The sequence below is a fragment of the Rana temporaria genome, chromosome 1, assembly GCF_905171775.1.
Source record: "Rana temporaria chromosome 1, aRanTem1.1, whole genome shotgun sequence".
Lineage (NCBI taxonomy): Eukaryota > Metazoa > Chordata > Amphibia > Anura > Ranidae > Rana > Rana temporaria.
Window position 1 is genome coordinate 564,498,515 of NC_053489.1, and position 11,815 is coordinate 564,510,329.

The following is an 11,815-nucleotide window of genomic DNA, read 5'->3' on the forward strand; positions in this document are numbered from 1 at the left end:
AGCTCCCGGTCCCCGCTCTGTAACGAGTAATCGCGGGTGCCCGGCGGCGATCACGCCCGCCGGGCACGCGCACGGGGTCGGGGCGAGCGGGGGGTGCACGCACCCCTAGTGGCCTGCGCGAGAGCCGACGTTATATTATGTGCTCTCGCGCAGGGGAGCCGACCTGCCGCCCTAAAACGACGGCGGCTGGTTGGCAAGTGGTTAAGAACATAGTAATTCAGTTAAATATAGAACATTGTCTAGAGGAAATGGGGAAAAATATGGAAAAATCTGGGCAAATTGGATAGAGAATGTGACAACGACTTCAGGGTAGGGGGGTACGGAAGTGGGATTGAACTACACAAATGGAAGAAAGGGTTAAGAAAGAGGTTAAATGTATAAATGTAATTTATGTAATTGTTATGAAATGATTTGTATTAATATGATTTTAAAACTTGGAAAAGGTTGATAAATGTAAGATATGAAATGTATACTTGGATATGAGAAAAAATACAATTTAATAAAGAGATTTATAAAAAATAAAAAATAAATATAGAACATTGTCAGGTCAGCCATGACATCATGGAAGAAAGGGTGCCATGAAGCTTTTTGGAAACCCTTGAAAATATCTAATAAATGCACCCTTAGCACTCCAGGAAACTCAATCAAACATTTCTAGGCATGTGCAAAAGGGAAAATTTTGTTTCGTTTCGTTTTAATTCCTTATTTAATTAATTTCGTTAAGTTAGGTTTGTTACATGTGTTAAATTCGTTTTCGGAACTCGTTCGTTTTCGACCGAATTTCAAAAAATCCGGTCGAATTCAAAAATATTTCGACCGTTTTTGGAATTCGTTCGTTTTCGACCGAATTTCGAAAAATCAAATAGTCTCTTCGAATATAATTTCAAAATTCGATCGGAATTCGAAAAAAATAAAAAAATAAATAAATTCAAATTCCAAATCGAAAACCCGCGGACGAAATTCGATCGGAATTCAAAAAAAAAAAAAAAAAACTTCGAATTCCGATCGAATTTCGTCCGCGGGTTTTCGATTCGGAATCGAAAACGTTCGTTCGGATTCGGTAAATTCATTAATATTGCAATTCGGGAATTCGTATGCATCCGAATGTCCGAATAATGAAAAATTCGTCCGCATTTCGATTCGGAACGAAACGAAATGCCCATGCCTAAACATTTCCTCCTATTATTAAAAGTGTACAAATCAAGAGGAAATTCGGTATGTTTGGTACTTATAAAAGTATTTATAAATATGTTTCAGTGCTACGTTTTTACTTAATATGTTCCCAGATAATGGGTCATGTAGCAGTGTATGTGATATTTAAAAAAATACTCCAGCCTTCTTCAATAATACTTATCAATTTTTGTCTAGGTGTCTTTTGGTTTGTCACAGAAAGATTGGGCTCTTCTTTATTTCTTCTCCAGTGATTATGGCCCTAAAGACTGCTGTTCATGTCATAACTTTGCAGAATTCTGCTGTGACACTTGAGGGACATGTCTACGATGTTCTGGGCTTACAAGAAGAGGGTTAATTGATTTTGGGGACCATTCAGCCTAGAACAGGACCAGTGCCAAAGGACAGAAAAAGACATGGCAGGCAATGCTGGAGAATAAACAGGGTCAGCATTTCTGTTGGCTCTTATTATTTTTGCAGAGAAGGCAGAAGCTGTTTACAGAAATAAATATGCAGATTTGTTTATTAATTAGTGCTGATTGAATGGCTCATATATAAACCTTTCATTACATTTATCATTTTGCTATTTTGGGTGTTGATTCAAATATAACTTTAAAAGAGTCTATCAGATTGCAATTTTATGTAATTAAATATTATTTATTTGAAACAAGTGTCATTTTTATTCCTTTAGGGATATTTAACTTTGCAAATTTGATAGCACTGCAACGTCTCAATAAAACAGAAGGTAATGAAAAGAAATGCTCTTTCATAACCTTGTTGATTATGAAAGTGGTTTGCTATTTTTGCTTGATTCTATTTAAAAATGTAAAACGTTTGGTGCAGTGTCTGGGTTATTTTACTGGTTGAGTTATGTAGCCAGCAACCTGGGGAAGAAGACAATGCCCTCTGTGCTTTACATTGTACTATAAAACTAATGATGTGTTGCACTATCTCTTCCGACCAGCAGAGGGAGAAACACAGTCATGAGAGTAATTAGACTTCTATGCTGAACACTGGTAATCATGGGAGTTTTACTTTACAGTTCCCAGGAGGCATTGAGGAACGGGGTGAGTGGCAAGACAGTTTTTACTGAACTGCCTAGGAAAACTTTACTCTCCTAGCAACACAGACTCAGTAGTGCAGGGATTTGGGATCTGCATCTGGATGGAATCAGACTATGGCTACACCGGATCAGGAAGGAATGAGTGAAATGTTCAGGAAGAGAGGGATGCCCTTGCTACACACCGCAGACCACAATGATCGATCTGCACCATAACTGCAGAAGGATTGGGGCATCCTCTCACCTGCCGCTTACTATAGCTGGACTTTGCAGACACCTCAGGGAACGATACAGCTAGTGCCCATTCTACAGTAAGCGTACAGCTGTATCACAGGGACCAGTGAGAGGGTTCATCTCCCATCATATGCACTGTTAGCAAGACATTAAGCACATCGCATCTGTGTCTTACCTATTCTGCACCTATACCTCCCCCCTGGAAACTGCCCCTGTGCCATTTCCACTACACCACTGCTACTCCACACCAACTGCTGGCTTGTTAGGAGTGCACCAATGCTTCTTAAAATACCCCAATAATAGCCGGCAGAACAACATAAAAACCTGCTTCCCCCTTTAAATCACCCCACGTGGCCTTTGTTCCCCTATGTTAATACCATTTTTCCACGAGTCAGCCTAGGCCTAGCCATTAATTAAACACCATTAATGCACTATGATAGTATAGCTGTTGTAGTTGGTAGCATACGTTATATGTTACTGCTCATTGCTGTACCTAAGGTGGCCTTGCTACAGTTTATGTTGATCTGAAACCAAGATGCCATTTTATGCTTAGTCTTTATCACTCCTCCTTACTTATACTAAGGGTGTTACTACTATTGCTGGTTTATCCATATACTTGTTTGTTACCACTTTGGCCCTGTACAGACGACCGAACATGTCTGCTGAAACAGGTCCGGGGACCAGTTTCAGCAGACATGTTCGGTTGTCTGTACAGCCGAGCGGACAGGATTCCAGCATACATTTGCCCGCCGGGCCTTTTTCCAGCGGGCAAATATTTCCAAACTTTTTTAGAAACAGCCCGCTGGAATCCTGTCCGCTCGGACATGTTCGGTCGTCTGTACAGACCTACCGTACATGTCCGAGCGCCCGCCATCCCTCGCATGCGTCGAATGACTTCGACGCATGCGTGGAAGCATTGAACTGGCAGGGCCGCGCACGTCGCCGCATCATCGTCGCGGCAACGGCACGGCCTCGTCGCCACGTATCGAGTACGCGCGGATTTCTGTATGATGGTGAGTACAGCCATCATACAGAAATCCCCGGGCAGACATGTACGCTGACCGTTTTCATCGTACATGTTTGCCCGTGTGTACAAGGCCTTTGTTTAGTGACAATATATTAGGTTTGCTTTTATTATTTTACATAGTGCTGGTTTCTTTGACACAGTATTACTGCTGAGTGTAAGTGCTACTTACAGTGATTTTCAGCCTAAGGTTCTTGAGAAGGTCGAGGCAAAGAAAAAGGGACTCATTCAATCTAGTGGCTCCTACGGGGTAGTGCTACAGTTACATGCATGAAAAAGTATTAAAGTTGTTCAATAACAAGAATGGTAAACAAGGCTACTTTTACTATTTTGAATGCTACATTGACAAGAAGTAGGCTTCTCAAGAGGTAAAGTTCTATGTCTTTCTGCTAATTTGGCACAAGCCTGCCCATCTCTTGGAAGATTGTCATTTATGTCTGACTGAAATTTAAAGTATTTCTAAGAAGAAGAAGAAATGTAAAATAGAATACCCTGCTGTGCCCTTTGCTTGTCAGTCTGTAGTGCATCCCAGATAGAAAGGATAACTTGCCACAAATGTATGGTAGTGTTGAATTGTCTGTTAACTTGCTCCACATTTACCTTGGAAAGTTGTACACTTGCAGAGCATTTGAAACACAAGTTGACACTTTTCCAATTTGTAGCAAATTTGGGTGGCAAGTCATTAGCAAGAGCAAAGTTGCAGTGGTGAGTCTACAGCAAGAGCTTGGCAAGTCTACAGCATGAAAATGCAGCCACAGTGACTGCTGAACTGAATCAGAACTTGCAGCAGACTTGCAGAATGTTTGCAAAGAAAGTTGATCTGGAGTCATGCAATGTGGACTTTTTGCAATTGTGCAACACACTTGTGAAGCCTGGCAAGTCTAGCAATAGCTTAGCAAGTCATTTTCAAACCTGCAGCACAATTGCATGCTATCTTGGATAGAGATAGTCTACTGGCACCTATGCCAACAAACAAATAAGAGGAACTGCCCAAAAGAGATGAAGCCTATGGTGGAAAGCAGCGTAAACATATTCTGACTCTACATACAGCCCTTAGTACTTTAGAAAGCCTGTGAGTTACACCTCATTGAGAAACCAGAACTTACCAATCATGCACAGACTTCAGCCTTTCCACACAACAAGCTGAAGTTTGTGCATCAAGTAGAACCTGCATTTTCAAAATGACACTTTATACTTTTATCATGGCATCCCTGGTCTAATAAAACAATAGGGATACATCATGATCAAAAGGAAAGGTGACAATTCATAGACTCATAAAATTTTATTGCAAAAGTTGTGCTTTTATGGCAGTAACAAGAAAGTTCTAGTTGCTCATACTGTCAGGATGAAAAAATCTTATGAACGTATTGAGAAAATACTGAGTTCTATAAAGTAAGATGAACACAAGTGGCAGATCTGTAGGGATTTGAAACTTAAAGCACTGTTACCTGGTCTTCAAGGCTTACAAAGTACTGCTCCTTTCTTTGCCTGTTGGATAGCAGAGCAAAAGAAAGACACATGCAACAAAGGACTGGCCAAAAAAGAAAAAATATATTTCCTGAAAAAAGCAATATGAATTAAAAAGAAAAATTATACCACGCTTATATAAAATACAGTGGTAAACCAATGATAGCCAGTCCAAAAAAGACACATGTGTGTCATAGAATGGAATAAAAACAAATGCTCACAAAAAAATGACTATAGCTGTAATAGTACTCAGCACATATTAACCTCCTTGCCAGTATTCCCGAGTGTGGCTCGGGGTGAAATTTCAGTACCATTAGCGGTAACCCCGAGCCACACTCGGGATTGCATCGCTGGATCCTGGAAGAGGTTACTTACCTCACCCTCCGGGATCCCGCATTGTACTCCCGCTATGTAAAATAAATTGACCTTAGTTTGCCCCCCCCCGAGTGCTTTGTCTAGTGCCCTTTCTTGCAGTTTTACAGTACTTTCTGTCTGGAAACTGAAGAACGACCATGGCATCAAAAAAAGCGCACCTCTACCTCAAAAGCCGTTTATGACCTGATAGTGATAGTGATACAGAATCGCTCGCAGAATTGAGTGATAGCGATCTGTGGGGAAATTCGTCATCAGACACGGAAAGCGATTTCATCGATGATCCTGCGATTGTGCTCAGTGATGTGCGTACTGTGTGCTCTATTGACTACAATCATGTAGCGTCCCCAAGATTCCCATTTACTGGAGCACCTGGTATCAAAGTGAATGTTGAATATGACAACCCCTTGGCATACCTCCAACTTTTTTTGAACGATGAGGTTATTGAAAAAATTGTTCTGGAGACAAATCGGTACCAGGAGCAACAAGCTCTTACGCATCAGAGGTTTTCAAGGAGCAGAAGAAAGTGGGAACCAGTGACCAAAGAGGACATTTGGAAGTTTCTGGGCCTAATAATTCTTCAAGGAGTGGTGTGGAAACCCCTGCAGAAGTGGTATTGGACAACCAATAAATTTCCTAGCCACTCCATTCTTTGGCACGGTCATGTCAGAGTACAAATTTTCCCTGATAATTAAGTATTTACACTTTGAAAATAATGAAGAATTTGAGACTACTCATCCAGCACCAAAAAAAGATTTGGGAGGTATATCAAATTATTCAGAAAAATTTCCAGCAGAGCTATGTACCAGATAGAGACTTCAGTATAGACGGAAGTCTAATGGCCTACAAAGGAAGCTGGACTCAGCTGGATACAGTATATGGCGTCAAAGAGAGCACGATTTGGCATAAAATCATTTATGCTATGTGAATCGAGCACTGGTTACATATGGCATTCGGTCCTATACACCGGGAAAGGAACCAAATTCAACGAAAGATTCAGTAATTATGGTATGGCAACATCTTCAGTTCTTACTTGATTGAGCCATTTCTAAATCAGGGCTATTGTGTAACTACAGTCAATTTTTACACATCTCCTGAACTCTATGAGTTCCTTCTACAGAACAAGACCGATGCCTATGGGACCATTAGGGCTAACCGGCATGACATGCTGCCAACCTTTGGCAATAAAAAGCTCAAGGCAGGAGAAATAGTTGCCTGGCAGAAAGGCAAAATGATGGCACTGAGATGGCACGACAAAAAAGATGTGTGTCATAATGAAACCACAAGTCATGATAGACTACAACAACACCATGGGAGGTGTTGACAGAGCTGGGAGGGAGGAATGGGTGGAATTTGGGGACGGCCCCTTCCTGTTCCAATGTGACTGCACACCAGTGCACAAAGCAAGGTCCATAAAGACATCGATGTGTCCTGATCTCAACACGATAGAAAACCTTTGGGATGAATTAGGGCAGAGACTGCAAGCTAGGCCTTCTCAGTGCCTGATCTCACAAATGTGCTTCTGAAAGAATGGTCAAACATTCTCATGGACACACTCCTAAATCTTATGGGCAGCCTTCCCAGAAGAGTTGAAGCTGTTATACAGTAGCTGCAAAGGGTGGGCCAACTCAATTATGAACCCCGCAGACTAAGACTGGGATGCCATTAACCACTTCACACAAAATTACATACCTCTACGTAATTTTGTTGAAGTGGTTGTACCGGGGTGATGCCTGCAGCCAGAGGCATCACCCCAGCACTGTTTTTTAGAGCTGGCGGTCGGCTTTCTCATGATAACATCCAATGTGGCTAATGAGCCACTCTGATATTATCACAAGGAGTAAGAGGGGACGTCCCCCTCCCACCACCGCTCCACTCGGGTCTTCCATCACATCGGGAGACCCCAGCGACTAACTGGCCTGTATGCGGCTAGTCAGAGACCTGAACGAAGCTGGAATTGGCTTCTGCAAACGGTGCAGATTTAAAAAAAATCCAAAGTATTTACAGATGCAGATTTGGGCATTTGAATACTTTAATGTGCACAGGAGGGGTTTGGGGTCTCTATAAAGAGTATCTGTCACTGCCCATTAAGTGATCAGATTTTTTTTAAAGGGACAGTGTTAAATAAAATAAAAAATGTAATAAGAAAACGCTCACCAAAGAAAACGCATACATAAATCACACCTGCAAATGTAAAAGGTGTTCAAATCACACATGTGAGGTATCGCCGCAATTGATAGAGCAAGAGTAATAATTCTAGCAAAAGACCTCCTCTGTAACTCTAAACTGATAACCATTAAAAAAAAAAAATGTAAATGTCACCTATAGAGATTTTTAAGTATCTTGGTTTGTCGCCATTCCGTGAGTGCGTGTAATTTTAAAGTGTAACACGTTAAGTATCTATTTACTCTGTGTAATATCATCTTTCACAATATGCAAAAAAATTTAGCTAACTTTACTCTTTTCTTATTTTTTAATTCAAAGGTTTATTCTAGGCTTACCTATAGGTTGAATTAGTCAAAAAGGGTTTACAACCACTTTAATGTTCATGTGCGTGTAAAGGCAGGTGTTCCAATACTTTTAGCAATATAGTGTAAATCGTACACAGACAGGATATGGTAAGGTGGGCATTTGGAGTTGGATTGTCTGCTACAGCCATAGTTACACTTTATAAAACATGTGCATTTTTTCACATAAATAATTCTGTAGTTTTGTCCATTAAACAAATCTTTATGCCAATAAGAATAATGAATTACAATTTGCGATATGTATAATTTTTAAAACATCAAAATATGTATTCATACATCTATTTTGCTACAGAAAAACGTCTTTGTTGCTTTATCATTCCTTTTTTACTCATAGGGAGATCAGAAGACAATATTGGAACAGCAGCACTTCAGGAAGGAATGGAAGCTGCTGAGAAGAAAGTCTATGTATAATATTCCTGTGGTGTATCTCATGTAGAAAATTACATCAGATTCAGCGTGAATCTTCTCAATATACAAAGATAATATGTTAATAACACAAATAAAGGTACAACTCTAAAGGACGTGTTAGAATTATAAATCCTAAAGCAGTTGGTGGGAAAGGAGATCAATAAACAAATTTAGAAGCCCAAGACCTTTAGAGACAATATGCTCAGAATATTCATCATGTTGAGCACCAGGATCAATTAAATCAGTTACTCATACACAAGTAAAAAAGCATGTTGGATTCCATTGGGCATGCCCATATTCATGGTGCTAAAATAATGCTAATTCAAGGGAAAAGTTTATAGGCTTTCATTTGTCTGTACAATTATTGTAAATAGGAGAAAGATATAAGTCCAGATCGTACCCTACAACAGTGGATGGTACCCTCCTTCTTTGTTGTCACAATGGGGTTGATTTACTAAAGGCAAATAGACTGTGCACTTTTTAAAGTGTAGTTGCCCTCTGCAAGTGTAGTTGCTCCAGAGCTTAGCGATGAGGTATGGCTTCACTTTGCAAAGAGTACCCAATCATGTGCAATGAAAATAAAAAAAGTTAAATTTTTGCTTGCACATGATTGGATGATGGAAGTCAGCAGGGCTTCTGCTCATTTACTAAGCTCTGGAGCTCCAGTCAGCAGCTACCACAGTGCCCACGTGACACAGGCTATCCATAGCACTCAGGAGGGATGAAAGTGGCTGAGACCCGAGACTGTTTGTCTCATGGCGCTTCTGGTCCACCCGTACCCCCTCCTTATTTCTGAAGGGATTGCACATCTGGTGACCTAATCGCTGTATATGTATTGTATTTTAAATGTATTGTCTGTTTTTTTAAATTCTCCTTTTTTATGTATATTATGTGAATACATTTTCTAAAAACTACCCTTTTGTATCACTCTGGTTGAGTATAATCACTTTACCCAGTACCGGCATAGTCCTCCCCGCCCATTCATTGTCTGTCTGTGTTTCAGGGTCTTTGGGGATTCCCTGAACGCTTCAATTAATCTTCGATATTAGGATGAATGTACACCCCTAACCCATTTTTATTTTTCTAAACTTGAGAGGTTAAAATCTTATCTTATTTGGGTTCTAGAGCATTTTTTTCCCCTAAGCTCTGGAGCAACTGCACTTTCAGGGTGCAGCTCCACTTTGTGAAGTGCACAGTCTTTTTGCCTTTAGTAAATCAACCCCAAAGTCACAGGGGCTTCCATTGGAAATTACAAGTGACTACTTTAACAACATTATGCAGGCATAGTTCATTGGTGTCACTATCAGAAATCCTTCCCTGAGAATTGCCATGCAGGCATAACTGGAGTGCATGTGTGTAGAAAGGATGTGGCAGCAAAGAGGCTCCAAGAGATCGGCCACAGCCTGACATTATTTATCCATGCTTCTGAAATAAGAGTTATCTGTGTTGTTTTATAACAGATTCAGAAACAGGCTGTAGAAACTGACAGACAATTCACACTGAAATCTGGATGATATTATTTAACAATCAAAGTTCTTGTTTCAGAATCTGTAAATACGGTTTATTGCATCAATTCAAAGTGCAGTGAGCGTCAATCTTCCCAGTAAACTTTGAAATCAATTTCACCCAAACCCTTTAACGGTGTCTTTTGTGATATCCCCACAGAAACACATACTCACCAAAGCAAGAATGACTTTTACTTATTAAAGTCAAACTTTTGGTGAGTATGAATTCACACTGGAAAGATTGATTCTCACTGCATGTTGAATCTGGAATAATGATGTTCACTGAACTTTGAACATGATTGGAACTAAACTTTAATTACTGATTGTTTTATTGTTATTACTAATTGTTCTATATTGTTTTATATTTACACTACTGTGCAAAAGTTTTAGGCAGGTGTGAGAAAAAAGCTGTAAATTAAAGTGATACTATAGGTTTGTGTTAAAAAAAAAAACAAAAAAAAACATATCATACTTACCTCCACTGTGCAGTTAGTTTTGCACAGAGAGGCCCGCGATCATCCTCTTCTGGGGTCCCACGGCAGCTCTCGCTGTTCCTCCCCGCATTAGATAACCCCCTCTGGGAAGCTCTCTCCAGAGGGGGTTACTTTGCGGGCGCGCGCCTGTGTCATATACTCGGCGTCCATAGCCGCCGAGTGTATGACTTGGCCCCGCCCCCCCCAGCAAGCGCGTCATTTGATTTTATTGACAGCAGCGGGAGCCAATGGCTGTGCTGCTATCAATCTACCCAATGAAGACCTGAGAAGCAGTGGAGTTAGTGACATGGGATCGCACCCATGGAAATTCGGGGCTCAGGTAAGTAAAGCAGGGGGGCTGGACACTGCAAGGGTTTTTTCAACTTAATGCATATGATGAAATAACCATGGTATACTTACAGTACCTACTCATCTTGGGTCCCCACCAGTGCACTTGGCTCCTCCACTTCTGTGTGCCTCTATGGTGGCACACCTGCAGGCTCGCTTCCATCCATTGAGAGACCAGCACCCCGGCAGACAGGCATAGGGCTGGATCAAGATAGGACTCAGATAAGTTTAAAGGGAAGTGAGGGGGAAACTAGTGGGGCATTGATTACCGCTGCTCTCTTTTGTGTTTTACCTTGATGCAGGGAATGTATTAAAGTGTTTCTAAAGGCTCTTGCATTATTTGCATGAAGGTAAACAAAAACAACTTCTCTGTGCAGCAGACTCCTAGCGCCACTAATACTTACCTGAGCTCCGCTTGGTTACAGTGATGTGCACAAGAGCATTGGCTCTCCGGAGACTCTCCTTCCTCATTGGCTGAGACAGCAGCTGAGCCATTGGATTGGATGTTTACTGGCAATTACAGCCAGTAAACCAATGAGGAGAGAGTGGGATAGGGGCTGAGATGCAGCTCTGTATGTGAAAGGACATGCAGAACTGCTGTTCAGGAACGAGCCTGCTTGGGTGCCCTCATTGCAAGATGCCTGCTCTGGAGGCACTTAACAGAAGGGAGGGGCGAGGAGCGCCAGCAGGGCACCCCAGAAACAGAGTATTGGGGCTGCTCTGTGCAAAACCACTGAACAGAGCAGGTAAGTATAACATTTTTGTTATAAAAAAAAAAGTTGACTTTAATATCACTTTAAGGTAAAAAATGTCTAGCCTTTAGAATCACTGTAATTTATTTAGACTGGTGATTATTTGAAACAGAGGGATATCACTATAATGGAGCATTGTAAATTTTAAACACTTGGCATGCTTCCGAACTAAGTACAGTTGCAATAAAGAAAAAGAAAACCATGATAATAAAGCACAACTCAAGTAACAAAAACAAAACACTCACTCATGATTTAAAGACAGGATCCACCTATGATTTGTCAGGATTATGAGATCACTAGAAGGGTGCTTGTTCATTGATTGGTACTCTCTGGAATGAATGCTTTGTAACGTGTCACATGAAAAGGGCCCCAAAACGTTGCATACCTATGTGATTTCTCAATAAAATGCACTTTACTTCTTTACTTTACCTGCCTGACAACTAGCCACTGCCATTATACAGCTGCGCGAATTAC

At 40.9% G+C, this 11,815-nt stretch overlaps 1 protein-coding gene across 1 annotated transcript in view; it reads right to left on the reverse strand.

Annotated features, from left to right (window-relative positions):
• Positions 1-11,084, reverse strand: part of MTNR1A (melatonin receptor 1A) — a 132,323-nt gene extending 121,239 nt beyond the window's left edge. The window contains exon 1 of the mRNA XM_040351927.1: positions 10,994-11,084. Coding sequence (XP_040207861.1) covers positions 10,994-11,084 — 91 coding nt within the window. The remainder of the gene's footprint in view (positions 1-10,993) is intronic.
• Positions 11,085-11,815: the final 731 nt, after the last annotated feature.